This window comes from Empidonax traillii, unplaced genomic scaffold (genome assembly GCF_003031625.1).
Source record: "Empidonax traillii isolate 1590-97213 ecotype Southwest subspecies unplaced genomic scaffold, ASM303162v1 scaffold157:size2224338, whole genome shotgun sequence".
Taxonomy (NCBI): domain Eukaryota; kingdom Metazoa; phylum Chordata; class Aves; order Passeriformes; family Tyrannidae; genus Empidonax; species Empidonax traillii.
Window position 1 is genome coordinate 762661 of NW_020955350.1, and position 20831 is coordinate 783491.

General features: G+C 40.1%; 2 protein-coding genes across 2 annotated transcripts in view; one reads left to right on the forward strand and one right to left on the reverse strand.

The window, feature by feature from the left end:
* Positions 1–2195, forward strand: part of MRPL13 (mitochondrial ribosomal protein L13) — a 31401-nt gene extending 29206 nt beyond the window's left edge. Inside the window, exon 7 of the mRNA XM_027884917.1 lies at positions 1295–2195. Coding sequence (XP_027740718.1) covers positions 1295–1319 — 25 coding nt within the window. The 3' untranslated portion in view covers positions 1320–2195. The remainder of the gene's footprint in view (positions 1–1294) is intronic.
* A 2493-nt stretch (positions 2196–4688) lies between these two features.
* The window catches only part of COL14A1 (collagen type XIV alpha 1 chain), a 110572-nt gene continuing 94429 nt past the window's right edge, over positions 4689–20831 (reverse strand). Inside the window, exons 41-48 of the mRNA XM_027884918.1 lie at positions 18480–18533; positions 17524–17595; positions 15571–15606; positions 15078–15144; positions 14363–14551; positions 7483–7560; positions 6379–6534; positions 4689–5019 (exon numbers count right to left, since the gene is read on the reverse strand). Coding sequence (XP_027740719.1) covers positions 4697–5019; positions 6379–6534; positions 7483–7560; positions 14363–14551; positions 15078–15144; positions 15571–15606; positions 17524–17595; positions 18480–18533 — 975 coding nt within the window. The 3' untranslated portion in view covers positions 4689–4696. The remainder of the gene's footprint in view (positions 5020–6378; positions 6535–7482; positions 7561–14362; positions 14552–15077; positions 15145–15570; positions 15607–17523; positions 17596–18479; positions 18534–20831) is intronic.

The window sequence follows — 20831 nt, forward strand, 5'->3', positions numbered from 1 at the left end:
ACACTTGAAATAGCACAGAGTTGCTTTCACATAAGAACCTGCAGACTCATACAAGAATTGTGTGAATGACTTTGCAATTTGCTTGAGAAATTCTAGAACAGCAACACATGACTAATTAAGTATTGGATTTCTGTAAGGCATCCCTGAAGCCATGTGAACTCTTAGTCTCCAGTAAGCCCCCTGCTTCCACTGCTGTCTGCCTTTCATTTCTATTGATGAACAAAATTAATGATTAAATTTACCACCTTTGTAAATTTAACTTGGTTACTGTTGTGGCTTGCAGATTTTCCTGTATTCCAGAATTTTTCATTCAATTTGACAGCAGATCCTCTGGCCCTGTGTCCCTTTCCATGTCTACCAAACCTTTTTTAGTGCATCCCTTGCTCAGTCCTAGTGAGACACAGTCACCCTGCCTGCTTGGATTCATGGATGAGGGAAGCAGTGAGGAGGGTGGGTGCTGTATTTACACCAGGCTGTGGGGGTGTGGGTGTGGTGCTGCGAGGAGCAGCCTCTCCGTGCTGTGGACACACTGTGTGTCCCGGGCACCTCAGAGACCATCAGCCTGCACTGGGGGGTTTTTTGAAGCCACTGGGCAGAGCCCAGGACGTGCAGCTTCTCTCCAGGATGTGTTAGGGATGTAGATGTCCATCTAGCCTTCAAACTCAACATCCTAAAAAACATGAGTTGGTCTGAGTCATGCAGGTTCAGGAAGAATGTGGTTCCTACAGGCACTGGATGTGTGGCAGGCAGGGGAGTGACATGCCTGAGTAGGAGGCATTACAAACAGCAGTCTGCTGTTTTTCACATTGTTTGTCATCCAAGCAGAGGGGATTGCAGAACCTTTAAGATTCAAAGTAGGGTTGTTTTTTTAAATCATGAGTTCTAACTATCCCAGCAGCGTGTTGGTGGACTGTGTTCTTACCTTAAAACTTGCCATCTTATGCGGGGATTGTTCAGTTTCTAAAAGTGAAGTCAAATTAGTACCAGCGTTTAGAACACTGTGAGACTGCACCCAGTTCAAGATGCTTTTTGTTTTGCTTAGGAAAGTAGGAGTGGCGCATAAGAAACATCTTGACTAACTAGTCCTGATGTCCGTAAATTCTGAGAGGTCTTAGGAAATTTCTCCAATTTGTTCTGTCTTTGTTTAATCCAGAAACTAGTCTTTGTCAAAGATCTTCAAGCACCAGAATAAGGAAATAAAACTAGACCTGACTGCTACTGCAGCCTTAAAGCAAAGTCACTGTAGTGCTCACACATTTCTTGAAACACTTTTTTTTGGTTTTTTTTTTTCCAGACCTAAAGATTTTCGATGGAAGTAATAGCAATAAATGGAGAAGAAGTGCCATCAGGATCGTCTCTCCTCCTTGAAAGAGAAGTCTTCTAACATGGAAGCACCTGTGCATCTCAGTCAACTCTTTTATACTGAATGTTTCTGGCGGCTGTTAGCAAACTTGATTTGGCAAGATTATGAAAATTACTGTATTTGAAACAGATAAAAATAGATATTGTCTTGTTAATATCACCTGTACTGCATTGTATGATCTATTATTTAGTGACATTTGGTTTGATACTATTATTAAAGAATTGATACCTTTTTCATGAATATTTGCATCTCACAGAAACAGTACATTGGTTACTAAAATGAAGTATCTCACTCTGAAAATTGCAAAAATTGAATTCCGTGCAGCAAGAACATAATTTTGGTCACCAGCCGTGGTTTTTCATCCTCAAGCTTTGACCCGACATAGTGTTGATTTCACTAAAGAGCTTGTTGAAATAACAGGCACTAAAGGCAATGTACAGGGAGATCATCCTCCTTTTTATCCCCCCTTAAGCACAAATCTGATTTTGATTCAAGTCACAGGAACAGGCCTTACTTCCTTTAAACAACATATTACAGAACAAAGCAGCAACATTTTTATTATGAAAACCAAGTGAGGAAACTGAAGTTAAATGTTGAATGATGCAAAAACGTCTTAAAAATTAGTTTGCTTTTGCAGGCTACTTCCCTGAAATTCCTTACTGCTTTTCTGCATGGAAGACCCTCAAGCCAAATCTGTTATGTAAATAAGTGAAGCACCTGTTGTTTTCGGTGTTGTGGAAGATGCTGATACGTTACCTACAAGATTTGACCACGTTTGGGGAGGAGAATTTGAGTTTTCTACATTTGCTTTATACAAGCATCATATGGGAAGGAAAATGTTGGTTTACTTATAATCATATTTCATTACATGCAATAATGGTTTGGTATCAGGCATTTCTTTGGCATTCAGGTGGGTTTATCCCAGGAAACATTCCTACTCAGTTAATAAGCAGCCTGCATTTCCAAGTAATTTCGTTAACAAGTGAATGTATTTTTAAAAGCACTAGGTTGCAGTAAATGCTCTTTTCTGTCTAAGGACACAGTACAGAGGGTTTATTGGTAAGATCTGAGTGGCATCAGCTGTTCACCTTGTGCTGAATACTCCAGTCAGCAACTTCAGTTTCTCAGGTGGTGTGGAAAAAATACAATGATTTGTATTTTGATTCTTCAGAGACTGGAATTTGGAGGAAATCTTAATTGTCTGTTACTTTTTTTGGTACACATACAAATCCTGAAAAATATTTTTATAATTTGGTAGTGCCCACTTAGTTAGTTACTTTTTAGTTAGGTAGGTAGGTAGCTAGTTACTTTTTATTACCAGGGTATGCCCAGCAAGTGACTGTATGACCAGTGATACCAGAAGCATTCTGGTCAATGGGGTGCCAGTAAATGGCATTTTAGATATAAATTAACAGGAGGCTCAAAGTCTTTCTGAGACAACACAGGCAGAATTGCCTGAAGGCTGATTTTCCATCAGTGACTTTCTCAGTCACTTCCATAGGACCTGCAGGTCACCACATCTCGGGGAACACTCCAGACGGTGTCAGTACAACACACAGGTGGGGGTGTGCCAGCCCGGGAGGGCACAGGGAGTTCACATTTGGGGTAAATTAATGTGCCAAGTGCCAGCAGGGAAATTAATCCTGTGGCACAGGCATTACCTGCATTATTTGTAATAATATCTTTCTGAATGTTTGCTGTGTGTGCCAGGCTCTCCCTGCTCGTGTGTGCAGAGAGCTGTGCTCACCTGGGGCCTCTGTTCTGTAAACCAGGACCGAGCTGCTGAAGGATAAAGTCCATAAACTGCATTATACTTTTCTACCACATTCTACGTTAAATGCAAGTGCATGTAAGGAAATGACATTGAGCTCACATTCCATCACCTCTTATCACCGTTCTCCAAGAAAGTAGTGGGAAGTTAGGGATGAAAGAAATTATGGGAAAACAGAAGCACAGCCTACAAAGGTATCCAGCCCCCAGCCAGAGCTTGCCCATGGTTAGTCACATGTACAAATGGTGTGTGTTACTAATGAGGTGGAATTCTAGGTGAGATAATTGGAGATTACACAGTAAAAGTATGTGTTGATCTTCCTCCTGGTGAACTGAGGGAGCTGCCAGTGGTGGCCAGAGGTCAAACCTGACAGGTTTTTCTTAACTGAAAACGGACAGACCTCCCCCAGGCAGGGATGAGCAGGAAGACAGCCCTGGGATGCACAGACCAGTCTCTCCATCTCTGTATAAGGCTGAATTAGAAGCGTCCCACACCTATGCTTTCAACTTAAATGGACATTGTGAGGTAAATCTTGCTTTGATGCTTAGTCTCCAGTGCTGCTCAAGCTGTTTATTGAGTCACTTCATAGCTTATCTTGTAGATAAAGAATTGCTCTGTGCTCAAGTGATTGGGTTGGCGTTTTTCCTTCCTCTCCTCATTAGCTGATCCAAGTTGCCATCCCAGCTACACCTGCCAGTCTTTTGACTTTGGCATGTCAATATGTGAAATCTCACCTCCACAGATGGTACAGCCAGCTCATCTCACAGTTACTCTCTACATTTGTCCATATATAATTTTAAAAATAAGGCTAAACAATGTTTATACTAAGTGCCTACACCCTTTAAAATAAAACTGTTGCCCAAAAGTGTTGAAAAAGGGGAATGTATTTCGTTCTCATTGCAATCTGTCCCCTAATCTAATGCAACTGTTCAGAGTTAAAAATCAAATGAATACACAATTACCGTACAAAAGCCTGCCACTTTTATTTGCATACAAAACAGAAATGAAAGAGGTTCACAATAAATTATCAGTGTGCTCCCACAGAACATTCTTGTGTATTTATATCATGTGAGTTAAAAAAACCCCAGTCTGTTAATGTATGAATTCTTTGCAAAAGGGTTAATACGCTGGGTTCAAGGAAACCTGATTATGTTTGTTTTCCAGTGAATTTAGTCGGGTTACTCTGCTAGTAAAGCAATTAATCCAAAACCAACAGAACATAATCAACTAGAAAAAAACTGATAACAAAACATTTAACTTTTCTGGATGGTTCTACGTACCCCAACTCGCGGGACGCATGTTTTTATACAGTTTGAATAGTGAACGGAACAGTACTCCAGAGAGAAGATCTCCAAGTGACCTTCCATCATCATGTAGCACCAACCCACTAACAACTAAGCTTCTGGCATGCAAGATAATTACCATTATTTGTTGTGTCAACCAGTCATGTACACTTTTTTCTCCTTTAACATAAGAGCCTGTAAACATCTTCTGTAACAGGTGAGGCACCTGGACAAAAGGCCAAACAGATGCACATCAAATGTTTCCCTCTTATAAACAGTTCATTGAGAAGGTCTTTTTCCATTTGCCTTTGTGCGTGCTGGAGTCCTGGCGCTCCTTTTGGCTATCCTCCTTGCGAAGTGACTGATTCCTGGGGATCTCAGTTCAACGGCTTCCATCTCTTCTTGGACAGGAGTAAATTCTGGTTGAGCAAGATGAGGTGATGGATAGGACTGGGAGTATGGGGATGGTAAGGGGTAGGACCCGTGAACTATGTACGGCTGTTGCTCACCATCATAAAGGTCCTCAGGGTCATAGATTTGGTAGGAGTTATGTGGCAACTGCACTACTGGGATGTCTTGATCAGTTGGCTCACCGTATCCACCTTAACCCACCACCACCAAGAGTATTCATACGGTTAACACAGGAGAAGGGGAGTAGAAAATTAAAGCATTCATTAGGAAATTGACATTTTATATATAGATATATTTCTATATCATGTGTGAGAGTATATATATATAATCTTTAAATACACATCTTTTATTCACATAAAGGAACAATGAAAACATTTAACAAAATTAATAAGCTGGAGCAATTGGAAACCCACCAACAGACAGCCAAGTTAGTTGGAAACCACCACCAGAATTTGTCAAATGTCCAGTTGTAATACTGTGCTCATTATACACTGCACACTCTGCCTGCTTTAGCTTATTCCAATTGTGGGCTAGAATACATGATTGACAGGCAAAAATGGGTCAGCCAATAATTTTTAGCAGTGCCAGGAAGCCAAGTGCATGTACAGCAGCTGTAAGTTCATTAGTGGTAGTCAATATCGTTGCTGGAAAGCACAGAGCAGTTCAGCATCCATCTCTGACCTTCAGCCCAATGAGACCTGAACCAGAATGAGCCTTTCACCTTCTGGATTGGTAGCCATTGTAAGGGATTGGGCCTTAAAATAGGAAATGAACAACAGGGAGGGGAAGTGAGGAGAAAAGGATAGGAAGAGACGACAACAAAAACATTTAGGTAAGTAAAACATACAAATCAGCTCAAGGCAGATTAAACTGTAAACATCAAACAAATATGCTTTATGTGTAACATATGTAGGGACTAGTGCCGTACTAATAAATTTCAGTTTTAGGTTGGGTGGCATAATTGTTGGTAACTGTGTTAACTTCTTCCCATGGCCTCTCCGTCCTATAACGAGAGGGGAAAGTAGGATACAGAGAAGATGGAGAAAGAATCATTTTTCCAGATGGCTTCACTGGTTAATGATGGACACGTGCATCCCTGTGCCAGGTTACACTACTATGGTTTTAGTAAGGGTCATGCTCTCATGCCACTCAGAGGCATACAGAAGGGGAAGGTTCAGCAACACGACTGAGAAACTACAAATGTAAAAACTCTGCTGTCACAAACATTACATGGTGGGGTCCAACACGCAGACCGCTGAGATGGAGCAGGCTGATACAACTACACAAACACGTACAGGACAAAACCCACTAGGCAGGATGTGTTTTACAGGCTGGGATCAGATGGTGGACTTCCTTTGGTCACTGTGCTGGGGTCACCACCTCTTTGTGCTGCAGTCCCACAAAGTACAGCCACACTGGACACGCAGGTTTTTGGGGAGCTGCCACGTTTTAGCACAGGGTTCACCGGTAGCCTCCATCTTACTTTGGCTGTTAGAAAATGCCACCCTCACCTGTGCAGACGGCAGCTGCCCCAGCTCCTGACTACTCACCTCCCATGCCATAACCAGCGCAGGAGGACGGATCACAGTACCCAGGGGGACCAGAAGGGCCCTGTGAGCCTGGGGGTCCCGTGTGACCGGCAGGACCTCGTGGGCCTGGTGATCCTGGCGGTCCTGGGCTGCCAGTTCGACTTTCTCCTGGAGGTCCTGTGTGGAAAGCGGGAGATGAAACATCTGAGTAGTGTCTTTCATGAAATCAGGGATTGGAGGCCACTTTCCTTGGCCTGGAAAACATGGCACTGAGTGTGCTACAAACACTTCCAGGAGACAGCCTGAGGAGAGCAGCTGGGCATCCTGGCTCTGACTCCCCTGGGCAAGCTGAGGGAAAGACTGCAGCCTCTGGCAAGGAAGGCAAAGCAGCAGCCCAAGAGGAGACCCGCTCCTGATGAGCTTCCTTCTCTGGCCGCTACTTTGCCTTCCTTTCCAGACACAGCTTTTAGCCAGAAATTTATACTAAAGCAAATGTTTCACCAAGCATCAAACTTCCAGAAAGGCAGTTTCATGGGGGAGGGACAGCCCTTGATGCCTGCGCAGCTCTTGATTTCCCCTACTCCCTTTCCATACAGTTTCTGGGTAACGCTGTGCCTTGATACCAGTGCTCTCATGGCCAGAATATCCCAATTAAGTCAATGCAATTTTACTCCTGTTTCAACAGGACCTGGATATCACCCCTCAGCTTCTTCAGGAGCTAAATATAAATCCCTGTGATTAATGTGCTTAATTACTATACATTTCTATGTCAACTCACACTTAGCTATGACCTTGAGTCAATGAGAAAACAAATGCAATTAGTCCAGACTACTTTTTTCCCCTTCCAGAACCCATATCTAAAGAAAATACTTAAAAAAATTTTAAAAGTTGGGTTTGGAGAAGTAGTTTATTATAGGGAAAAGGAAACCACTCGTGACTGATGGCACCATCATGTGGCACATCACATCATCATATCACATAATAAGAAGGTTATTGACAGTTAAGGTGCCTGAACTGCTGACTCTTCTGCTGCTTAAGCCTTAGAAGTGAAAGACAGAGCCAGTCTGAGCTGCTTTGCACTTGGGTCAGAGTGGTCTAATCCAGATGCTTCAAATGTAACTTTACCTGTAGATCCTGGTGGGCCTCGGGGTCCTTGTGTTCCAACACCTGGATTGCCTTTTTCTCCTTTCTCACCTGGTAAACCTAAGGAAATAGGATTCGGTCACACTTTGATCAGAAGTGCGGACAGTGTTTATTAGTTAACCAGGATTATAGTTCCATGTTATTTTTCATCTAAAACCAGATGGCAGAGAAGGAAGGGGGTGAAAATTAAAAATTATTTGCTTCTTTTTCCATCCCTTCCCTGACAGCCTCTCAAGGGAAACATGTCATTCCTGGGGTCTTAAACATTCCTGCTGCCATGGTGGTTTCATCGAGGTGGTATGCAGAGGCATCGGCCAGTTTCCAGGCTGCACTTCCTGCTGGAAAGCTGCCTCTGGTCTGTAGCAAGGTGCAACTACTGTAAGTCAGAAGAATCCTGAGAGCCTCAAAGCTGTTTATAAATTACTGTGTGGCCCCAAAAAGTCAAATTTTTAATGCTACAGCCAATTTTTCTTCAAACATTCACCCACTAAAGAGTGGTTCAGCACAAGATGGTTCTAAACACAAATGGTGAGTGGGTTATGGCACAACCTTGCTGAAACACAAGGAAAGGAGTTTCATCGCAGTCAAAGTCTGTCCCCCACAAATAAAGCCCAATCTAAGTGTTCCCCAGTCATGAAACTCTGATGTTCCAATATGCACAACCAGTGAGTTGTGTTCCTGCACTTGCTCACGGCACTTAATTCCTATCCTTGGGTCTGATCCATGGAGATCACAAATCTAGCAATTCAGAGAAGGCACTGCCTTCTTCCAGCTTTCCATCTCCTTCTGTGCTACCACTATGGCATCCTATAAAAACACTTTCTATATGCAGCCATCACAATAAGTGGTGTCAAACTATAGTAGGTGTCAAAACCATAAATTCCAGACCCTGAGTTTCCACTGATGACTTGGAAACTCTCATAAAGTCTGTGTTTGATTTGGATAGTTCAAAGACACCAAATCCAGACTCGTTTGTGGGACTTCCCCCCATTTTCCAGACCTCCCTCACAGCACTGGTAATTGCTCTCCCTGCTTCACAGCTTCCCCAGTTTCAGTCACAAAGCCAATGCAGGGCACCTTCATCAACACAAACCAGAGAGAAAACAGCTGCTGCCCTGAAAGGAGCAGTATCTATAATTTCAGCTGATTCCTTCTTTCCCCTCTGCTCAAGTAACTGCTACCCTGTAGGGCAAAGCAGCTGGAGAATACCTCATTTTTGCAAGGAGTCATAGAAGATGTTTTTTGTCTTCATGAGCTAATTTCTGATGGAAACAAGTAAGTAAATACAAAGTCTAAGTGGGGAAAAAACTGTAATTAAAACCCATCACTGGCACAGAATTGCTCACATGAAGTTTATCAAATAAGAGCCTGCTGAACTGCAGGGGATTCAGTATTTGCTGAGGAGTTCTGGGTCTTCTATGGAACAGGAGGGCAACATATCGTGTGACCCAACCAGGTGGAAAACACAGACCACACCTCTGCAAACAGTAACTCCAAACTGAGCACAAAATTTTCAACCAAATCATGATGAGTTCTTTGTCTTACCTCTACAAGGCTCTCTGCCACTGTCCTAGCACTGTTAAGGTATTTCTTGTTTGCCTTTTATGCCTTTTATTTCCTTCAATTGCAGAACTGGGGGGGGAGGGATGTTTTTTCCCAGATACCTAAAATGTGCTTAGCCCTGGCTTGCTTCAAACACAGGGAGAAACTCATCAGTTGCAATGATCTACTTGTGCTGCAGGCCTTGTAACAAGGTGAATGTATCCAAATTATCTCTGACTAAGCAAGACCTGTAAGGAATGGTTTGCCATTTGCAGAAGGCAAAAGTCTGTATGTGTGAATTGCTTTTTTTTTTTTCATAAGACTGGCCCATGACAACCCCCTGGAATCTACTTAGATGTTTATTACAAGGACCACTGCTTATCCTACTGTATGACAACATTACTTGGTCAGTTCAAAGGCAATGGCCACAATGATTTCAAATCAGAGCCTTCCATGCACTCAATTACTGTTCTTAACACACACAAAACCACATACCCACATGTGATGTTCACAGAATAAAATGGCAGTAAGAAATGCTAAACAAGGAACAAATCTACTCAGGCTAAGAATAAAATGCTCATTCTGGAACAAGTGATGAAGCTCTTTGGGCAGGACAAACCTTCTTTGAAATCACATAGATATCAAGATAAGCAAATACTGAAGGCCAAGATAAAAGTCTGCCTTAGGTTTCTTTAATTTTCAATACAGTTTACCCAAGTTAAAGAGAAAATAAACACTGAAGCAAGAATATCCTATTCCTAAGGCAAAATGCTCGTGAGTTAAAAATCGAGCACTCTGTGGGCTTCCCTAATGGACTTAACAGACTCACAGACCTCTTCTAATAAATGACAGAACATTCAAAATTCACCCAAGTCACCTTTGCTGTCACTAGAACATGGCTTACAGAAAGCCAACTAGACAAGCCATCACTCCCCATATGGGTTTACTGCAGTGATTAATCACCCTCAAGGATGAAAGCAGGTATCAAAGCTTGTCACTGAGCCTTCAGATCCCACAAACTGCTTTTTAATTTGTGCACTGGACATATTTCAGCAATACCTTAAAATTGTCTCTCCCCCTTCCCATTAACCACGTTTTCATGTCTTGTCCCCATCCAAAATAAGCAATGGCTTTGGTTCAGCCCTGTGGAGATCACAAGCAACTGAAATCAATTATTTCCAACGCTCCTCTCAAGATAACTCTGATAGCATCAGTTATGAAAAACACAGCCCAGCTCATGAACACATTCTCTAGCAAAGAAAATGAAATTTCCATGGTCTCTGCACCAAAAGGAAATCTCAGGTATTGCTTATCTGATTTTGTCTTTAAGAGAATACTGACCTGTAAGGAGAACTGCAATCCTCCTCAGAGAAGAATATTTCAATTAAGAAAAATTAAGCTGCTAACAAAAATGTCCACTTTTAAAGATGTCTAGCTGTGACCATAGTGTATAATAACACAGGGTTGTGATTCTTTTTCTTTTTTAATCCAGATGAAGCTAAAATTGGAAATAAAAATATTTAATTGACTCAACTGGCAAAAGTTCCATTTAATTCCACTGGAATTTTGCCATCACAGCTGTAAACATGTGTCTTTTGATGACACACATTTAACTGCCTCTTTCATATGAAGCCAGGAGTAAATACAGATCAAACTGTGCTTGAGAACAGTGACTTTCCCAGTGACAGCCTAGGTATTTATTGTACTTTAATCATAGTGGGATGGGATGAGTAGCTTAAGTTTTATGCATCGCTTCAGGCCACATAAGAGCCAAAGTCCACCCAGCAGTAAAAGAATTGCATTTTGACAGCATCTGAAAGCTAACAGGACCTCAGGATAATTTTTACTAGGGCTTTTCCATTTTGCCTCGAAGTTGAGAAAAACTACCCATCTATTAAAAAAAAAAATTGGGGGGAAAAAAAATCACCAAAACCACAAAAAACAACAACAACAAAAAAAAGCATGCTGAATCTTTGAGGTTTTTATATTATTTTGCAGTTTCAACTAGTTCCTGGGCACTCAGAAGCCAGACACTAGTTGTTTAAGTCCCAGTTAATGAACATAAAATCAAAACAAAAGATATTTGAACTAGCTGAAATGAAAATAGAAACCAGTGCTGTGAACTAGTTAAAACAGAGATTAAAATAGAAATTAAATTACAGATGAGTTGATGGGAATAACTAGTGTTCAGGTTTGGGGTTTTATGTATTTAAGCAAATAAGTAAGAGAGCAAAATTCTAGTAGTTTATTTGGGAATATGTACTGTAGGGGCCTGGTAATACAATGTGGCCTCTCAGCTGGCAACAGACACTGAGAACTGAATCTGTCAGGAGAAATGACTTGTCCTTTCTCCCCGAGGTGGTCTTTCTTGGAAGGACCAGCTCAGTGCTTTATTAGTGAGAGAACACATCCAAGAATGGACATCCTGGACCTCGAAGTTCAAGTGGAGGTTTCAAACAGAACTCCAAAACACTCTCTCAATCCCAGTCTCTTTCCAAAACATCTGGTTAATGCTTGGCAGAGTGACAAGGTAAACAAGGAAAAAGAAGCTATTGGGCACGCAAGTTAGGAGGGAAGTTCACTGGTGTCTCTCACTGCTGACATTTTCCAGTAAAGCTCTCTCTGGAAAGCAGCTTGTGGGACTGGTCAGAAATCGTCACCAAAGTGCCCCTTTCTTACAGGCTGGGATTGAACGGGTGGCAGCAGGAGAGGTGAGCAGGAAGAAACATCTATCCTCCTGCCCCACCTTTTCTCTTCCCACTCTACCAGCACCTTGCCGCTCAGCTCAGAGCCAGTAACACGTTCTTGCAGCAATCTCAATAATCTGAGGGGAAAAAAAGCAACACTACTAAATAAGCAGGTGTTATTTTCTTCTAATGCCTATGACTTCTCAGTACACTCTGCAGCAGTGCATTTTCTGAACTTAAAGGTGGAGCCTGACTTTCAGAGTTGCTAATCTGGCACTGGTCTTGAACATTAAACTGACTTCATATACAACCAAAATGCTGATGACATCAGTGAAAAGAAACACATTGTTCATAAAGACTTCCAAGTGGCTGGCTGGAGATCTTCAGAAGAGGACTATGCATTGTGTTTGCCAAACAAGTTAAATGCTTCAGAACACACCAAGGGATGGGGTTTGACTCCATTTACTCTCTTTAGTTATTGGAAATTTAAAAACCCTTCCATCCAGAAGCAGAGCAATTTTAGCCTGCTCCTCACCTGTATGATATGTAATTAGGAATCAAGTGATAATTGAGAATGCACAAAAAACTTCCAGTCATTCTCCACAAGCATGAATCTGGTTACAGTAATTTTTAATTTTCATTTTTGCATTTTGGGGTTAGCTTAGAAAATTCCTTAGAAACAGATTCTGAAATATCCCAAAGTTCTGTAGCAAAAGGTATCTTCCTGTTAAATGAAGTGCTGCTATATCAAGCACACATCAGAATAAAGATTCAGTTGCTTCTGAAGAAATGAAATCCCTAAGAACTATTAAATTATGCTATACTTTTGCCTACTTTCTGAAGGAGCTCCTTCCTCTTTCTTCCAGATTCTGTTTAAGGCTCCAGTTACATGAACATCCTAAAATCCCATTTTCACTCCAAATAAACCAGTCAATTATTTTGTCTCTTAAGTTTACACATGTATTCTTGATTCTTGAAACAATCTCATTTTAAGCTGTAGGTATTGTAAAACACTCCCAACATCTGGCATCACATTTCACAAAAATCTGCAGAGCTCCGGCTGCCTGGTTGTAATTCTGAAGGATGCTTGAACAGAAATTTCTCTCTAATTATGAAACTCCCCATAAGCATCACCTGCCAAAATCAGTCCCTTCTAACATCACTTATCTATATAGAGAAGAAAAGAGTAATAAATATTCTTTTCAATGTGTTTTTACCCTGTCTGTACTCGTTCTATTGCCAATGCTGCTTCTCAGACATTATCAGCAATGGGTTAACCCACATCCTGTTTCATTTAAATGACTGTATCTAATCACTCTGTGATTTCATAGTAGTGCAACATGTGTGTCTGGGCCTCAGCACAACAAATACAACAAAAAATCCTGGGCAGGTTTCCTTTTTTGTAGTCTGGTATTTTTGGTCTTCCATTCCCAAAGTCCTAGCTTAAACAATCTATTCCCAAGAAGCCGTTTGATATATGGTAGTATTAGTGTAGAAGCAAGTACCCTGAAATCTGCATTCAGTCTCTCCAGGTCACCCTTTTTAAAGTCAGTTCCTCACTTGCTTTCTCTTCCAGTCTTCTTTTCTACTTGTCTCATTCCTCCTTCTTCCTGGACAGTGTCTGGATTTTGCTCATCTGGAGCAGGCAGGCATGACTGAGGGGCCAGTACCTGAAAGCTTGACTTTTTTTTTTTTTTTTCCAAAAAATAATTGGAATTACACTCTTGAGGGCAAGACTCACAGATTTACTCAAAGACTTTCTTTTCAAAATAATGTTTTAACTGTGAGCATCATGGCTCCTGTGAACTAGAACTATTAAGCTCCTGAACTGAACTGTTCCTAAAGAGCACAGCCTTCATAGCAATTAATTTTTAAATTTAATTTTAGATCTAATTAATTAATTTAAATTAATTTTAGATCTACTCAGTGTTACCTCTGTGATGTTAGTGTTACTCTGGGACACCAAAGACTGCCAGGGTTGCACAGAGAGAAAATCAAACATGGAGCTTGTTTCTTTATTAGGCAATGCTGGTGGAGGAAAGGAGAAAGGGATCTAGCCTACACATTATACAGAAGAGAATTCTTGTAAATGTTAAGTGTATTACTTCTCTCTGACCTCACCATTTCCTCTTTTTGATCCTCTCAACCCCACATAAACTAGGAATTTTTTTCTTATCAACCTTGCTCCATTCAGACAATCGTGAGTCAGAAATTTCTAGACCGACACATTTCACGTTATCAGAAAAGCTCAATCTTTCCCCAGCATGCACCTGTCAGTTTTGCATTTGACCTTCTTTCAGTAGCTCCTTTGCTGATACATTTAGAGACTCAGCTCACTTCAGAGTCCTACTAACATGAAAGCATGATGTGATGGGATGTGCACAATTAGGTCCCACCAATCTTCAGCAGTTTAAACATTAAACCTCTGTCTGATCCTGCCAAATCACACTCGGCAAAGCCTCCATGACCTTCATGACAGAGAGTCTACAAAGCTTTTCATTATGGTCTGCATTAAACTCACTGACCAACTCATGAGAAAACTGTTGCTTTCAGATTTAGACAGGAGACAAAAGCCACCAGAATGTATCAGGAAAGGGAGGTATAATTTTGTATGTGTGAAATATGAAGCCCACCTCTTTCTCCTGGTCTTCCAGGTTGACCAGGGCTTCCGGGAAACCCTTGCATGCCCGGTGATCCTTGTTCACCCTGTGGCCCTGGAGCTCCTGGCCGACCTGGCTCACCAGGAGGTCCTGCGATGGTTCGTGTTGAGACAGACTGGCTTGGGATCTGGTTCAGAATTGAGTTATATCTTGCCATATGACCTGTCAGGAAAAAAAAAAAGTTGCAATTTTCAAGTTGCAGTGGAAAATCTGATTCAGCAAAGCTTGAACAGAGCATTGGCAGGTTCTCAAGGCTGTGGTCTGTCATGTTTCGATATTATGTGCATGAAGTTGTGGGGGCTTGTTGGTGGAGAAATAGTGGTTTAGGAAGTACACAAAAAACGGAAAAACTATTGTGTAGAATTTTATTTCTTTACTTTGGTAAGGGTTTGGGGTGGGGTTTTTTGCATGTTATGTCTATAAAAATTTAAAAATGTTACAGCAGAAGCTTCTGTATATTATAATAGATTGGAGACTTCTGGCTTTTCTTAGATGGCTGATGCTAATCAGCTCCACTTGGCCATAAATCCAGTTGAACATAAATCTAACTGGAACATAAATCCTGACTGTCTGGCCTAAAACAAACAGATCCCCTTAGATACTTTGAAAAGCATCACATTTTTAAGTAATGGTGGCAGGAAAAGATCCATTCTGGAGATAGAAACACATGAACTATGGATGTACTTGCCCTGGATGAGCTGTTCACACACTTGACGAGCAACAGCACGAACCATTGCTTGGGACTGGAGGTCACCCTGGATAACAACAGCAGTGGTGTCATAAAACAATTTGTTGCATCAGTTCTGTGTTGAAAGCGCTTAGAGCAATGAAAGACATTTATCATTGCTGAGAGATATATCCTCACAGATGAGGGGGAAAGAGCCAAAGAAACATTGGGATTTCGCTGGTTCCCATTACTGTTTTTAGCCAGTAAGCCAAGGTCTGAGAAGATAACCCTAATGAGAGATCTGGAGACATGCTTGATGCCTCACACCTCTCACCTTCAAAATATGAATGTAGCTATATATTAAGACCAAGTCTGGAAAAGAAGGAAAGTTTTCTTGATGCAAAGAGAAAACTACTGTGCCTGCAAACACAGAGAAACATAAATTGCTGGAAAAAGCTTTTCATGAGAGAAGGCAGACAGGAAAAAAGCATGTCTAATGGGAACATGGACTTACCCGCTCACCCCTTTCACCCTTAGCTCCAGGAGGACCCTATGAAAAGATTCAATACCAAAAATTATTCTCATTTTGCTCTGCTCAAAATTTTCAACACCTAAACACTGTCTCTCTTGCAGATTCACAGAAAAGGCAGAAAAAAATAAATTATTAACAAGGTTTCGCTCTTATGTGACATTAACAAATACACTTCCATTTCAATACTCAACAAAATGTTCATCTCTAGTTATTACATGGGAACAATTACTTTCTGACATGTCTGTCACACAGTGAATTCACTTGTTTAAAATGGCAGCAAGGGCAGACGTGCATTTCACATGGCTGAAATTGGTCTAATTATGACAAAATAGTATTTGTGGCATTTACTGCACTGAGACTCTTCATCCACTATGAGCAGCGTCAGCAAAGGGGCTAAACTGCACAGAAAATTAAGAATGACATTAAAGATAATACAATACTGTAATGATGGCAAGGACTACTATGGATTGGAACAAGTTGATTAGTGCAGTTATAACCTCACTAATGGCAGTTTTCTGGGGTAGCAAGGAAAGGTCTTCCTGAAAAGGTAAGCATCTCACTGATACATGGTTAAAGCACAGCTTAATTCAACCCTGGGAAAGAAGAAACTCATACAAAGACTGCAAGATCATTCCTAGAGTCTCTTTTTTATTACTTTACCTTTTGAGAAAGACAGTTATTAAAGCTCAGTAATTTTTCAGCCATCTAGCTGTTTTTTCTGAACACAGCAGAGCTCTTACATGACTCACAGGAATATCTACACTTTGGGAAATTTGGTTCCATATCTGGAATGTGTATTTGGACAGGAACTGAATTGTAAACATGTTATATACTGATAGTAATAAATTCCATAGCTCATCAAATCTCCTTAGTAGATTTCATGATTACACGAAGAAACTTTGCAGAACTGGGCATTAGGTTATTATCTTTGCTTATATATTATCAACTTGATTTCCACTTAACCAAATAAAAATGCTTGCATTGGCCTAAATCTGCAAACCAAACTGGATTTTGAAAAAAAATTTCTAGTCTACAAATAGAGTCAGAAATACACACTGTCCCATTCTGATGTCTTTAGAAATTAAATAGAACATTTACTGTGATATATGGAAAAAAAATTGAGCAGGCTTTCTAATTAACCAAGTAGTCAAATATGTAGTTTAAATGTATATGAATACACAACAGTACCTGAACTGTTACAGAGAAAAAAAGAGATCCACTATAAACATTGTCATTTATACAATTTACACACTCATTTCATAGTTGTATTCCTTTCTTCCAGTCAATTTTTTTTGTTCTGGGTTGTTTTGATAATAATACAAAATAATATCTGAAAGACAAATTTAATATTCGAGGTTCCTAATACTAATTTTAATTATAGAAAATATAATTTTCCACTCAAAGAAATGGATATTTATAATATTTATAATAATAATTTTACAATACTTAATAATCTAGAAAAGGCCCTGGTCATTAGTCACTTGTTCTGATACAAACACAGAGTAACCACAAAAGCCAGGGGTTTTTTTTCATGCAATATTTTCACAGTTTGAAAATCAGAATAATATTTTGGAAAAAAATCAGGTTAATAAATGGCATACTTGAATTTCCTGAGAGTTGCTCGAAGTGTAAATGAAACAAAGGAGAAAGTAATCACACAAAGACTACAAATTCACAGAGTTATGTTTTTAAGTTCTGTGTTTTGTGTTTTGACTCTATAATCCCTATATTCCAAACACTGTATGTAAGATCAACAAATAAATTTAGTTACAAAGAATGAACAAAGAAAGACCAATATGATGTTTCATTTAGCCACTAACTGCAAACAGATCATGAGCTATAACTATTGAGGAGTTCTGTCAAACAGTGAAGCCAAGATCAGAAACCAACTAATACACAACAGCACATAAAGAAATATTGATTAATTTTACTCACAGGAGCTCCAACATCACCTTGTGGCCCCTGGCTTCCAGTAATACCTGGAACACCTGGAGCACCAGGTATGCCCTACATGGAAAAAGAGAAAGAAAACAGTGGTGATGACAGTCAACATCCGTGAATCCCGATGAGAAAAAGTGCACAAAGCAGCCAGCACACAATCAGTTCTGTCAGTCAAAGACTGGAGATGCTGAGAGAGTGAACTGAGAAGTACATGCTGCACGAAAAAGAGCACCAAAAGCACAGCTCTGAGAAAAGCACTTGGGAAAAATAACTTGGGTTGCCTTCTGGAACAGGAAGGAATTGCTAAACCTAAATCCTGTGATGTTAATACTGTGTTCAAGGGGCATGACTTGGAATGCTCTTTGTAAAAACCACAGTATGGCTTGGAGAATACTCAATACCATCAGCAGCTTCACTTAACATTTTACAACTATCCAGAAGGCATTAACTTTGCCCAGCTGCCCTAGCTGAGAAGGCTGACACTGATTCAGAAAGCAACATACATCTTACTTTGAAGGCTGAATGTGGACTCTGCTGTCTTCCTTGATTACTCTGTGAGAGCACCTGCACTCAGCTCCAGCCTCCAGACCAAGGAAAACCTGGCATTTCTCTTCGACTAACAGTCTTAATTGAAATTTTTTACAAAAAGAAAGTCTTGTTTGAAATGTTAAGAACCTCTATATAGTGCAGCTACTTGCCTAAGAACAAGCTATCAATCTATTGACAGAATAACTGACTCTCCTTCCCATGGGAGACATTTTTTCTGGAGCTAAGTAAGAGCGGAAAGAAATGACACTGGACAAGCAGCTATCTGCCAACTCTGTGCGTCATGAGAAAATTAACTTCCCTTGGCCTTGGTCTATCCACTGTAGTCTAGATAACAGTGTGACCTATAATCCCCCCAAATCCTGCTGACTTTTACAGTAACGAATTCCATGGGCATTACTCACCATTGGGCCAGGAGGTCCTTGTGGACCTGTGGGTCCATCTTTGCCAGGAAGGCCCTATAAAAGAGAAATAAAGGCAATTTTATCAGCTTCTTATATGTACTTCATGAACCTGTTCTGTTTCATCTAAATTATATTATTTACTTTTTGTTCTTTGGCTTTGTTTTGCTTGGTTGGTTTGGTTTTCGTTTGGGGAGGTTTTTGTTGTTTTTGCTTGTTTGTTTGTTTTAATTAATAAATAGTGGTAGTGGTTTCTTGAAAAAAAATTCCCTTATTTGCCCTGGGGAGGGTTTATTTCTGGAAACCATAGTGTCAGCAATATAAAAAAAAAAAAAAAAAAGAAAATCCAGCTAGTCTCATAATACTTTTGAAATAAGAAATAATGCAAAATTCTTCATACTGGCCGTTTTCACCTCTGAGTGAATTTCACTTTGCTTCTGTGGCGAGATAAATGAGAGGGTTTGCTGTCAATCCTCTCTACCACAAGGTCACGTTTCTACATCTGTTCTCACTGGTTGCAACTATTCACAGTCCCACTGATGAAGTGCTGAAAGATGGCAACCGAGAGTCGATCTCTCTGCCCAGCAATACTGTACATATGCACGAACTATCACTGAGGTCCTGATTCAGGAAGCACTGGGAATGCTCATGTGGTTTACATTATGAACATGCCTCAGAGCTTCCAGAAATGGGAGCCAAAAACTAAAGATAACTTGGAAACTGGAAAGCAAGCAAATCACAAAAAAAAAAAAAAAAAAAGACTGACCAGATGTAGAAGAAAATACACTGTTAATAAAGTATTCTTGCAAATTAACCAATATGCACACTTTGTATCCCTACACCATAAAGTGTGGGTTTCAAATCAGCCTGGTGATAAGGCAATTCTTTAATTACTACAGCACCTAAAACTGAAATATACGGTCTTGTCTCTGGTTCAAGACCACTTTGAAAGGCAGTTTAAGCTGGAAAGTGTTTGGTTTCTTGCTGAAAGGTTTGAAAGTGTTTATGCTGACACATACAGTAAAGAACAGTCCAGGCCTCAGTATCTCAAAGAGCTTTTCTGGTTTGTACTTTTTCTGAATCTTTATTTCTGACACAGTTTTAGTAAGGACTCCAGCATGAACTATTAATTTTATGCTTTTCATAATTCAGAAACTATTATTCAAATCTGCAATCATATGGCATAAAAAAAATAGCTGAGGAATATTATCTGCCATGTACCTGGAAAGGTTTTTTTATAATTCCACCAGAAGGGTGTTTTGATGATGAAATAAGCCACATAGTCAATTCACATTATGTCATCTATGCATCCTTAGACTTGATAAGGAAATACGTTCCCATTTCACAGTGTAGCCAGATGGTTCCTGAAGCTGCGAGGACAAAAGCAGCTCCCCTATCACAGTAAGAACTAAAGCAACTATAAGAGCTAAGTGGCATTGAAATAAAGACAGGAGTAGTATCTCTATCACAGAAGTTTTAAGACATCTCCAGAAAAAGGTTGCAAGCCTAGCTCAAACACGTTTGCAAAGAAAAGTATGTTCAGACTCCAAAACTGGTATTCCTAAAGGAAACAGAGAATAGTACAAGGAAGGAACTTCGAAATGCATTGAAAAATATAAAATAGGGTTTCTAATATTCTCTGGAAGAAGCCTTTAGTTATCAACAATGTTTTGAAAAATTCAATGATAGGTATTCATATTTTTACAATAACATGTAAGTCCCTAAAGGTAATGCAAGCTAGGTTTCTTTTTCTAACAATAAAACCTTCAGGAAGACCGATACCTTCATATTTACAAGGATGTTTGACTTTTTAAAGAAAAGATGTAAAATCTGCATTTATTTTTGACCAGTTCTAAAGCTGGATAAAAACTGGTTAGACTCTTTTAAGGGCTTAATTTATCTATGAATAGGGAAATATAGAGTTTTCCACTGACTTCTAGGATCAAGAGTGGATTCCCACAAACTTCTAAAGATAAATAATGCTGTAGGTCCCTCCCTTCCCCCATCCCAGTAAAAGAGTAGAATTAACACTATGATCAAAATTACATTTTCTTGGAATACATTTCCCAATTCTTCATCCTGAGCAGTATTTTTACTGTTGGCTGCTCAAGAATCACTTCCTGTCCATTCTCCTAAGGTTTATTTCTCTTGGCATTGTGTCTTGTATTGCCCAGAGAAGATCACCTCCTACTGTATTTGCTAGATGTGAAAACTGCTATATATAAATGAAGTCAAAGTGAAGCCTGATTCAAGAAAGAAGATGGCAATACTTATTCTCTTACGCAGGTAAAGACTAAAAGATACTTGTTTGTGCTGCCAGCTGGGTTTGAAGATGATGTTACTCAGACCATCTGA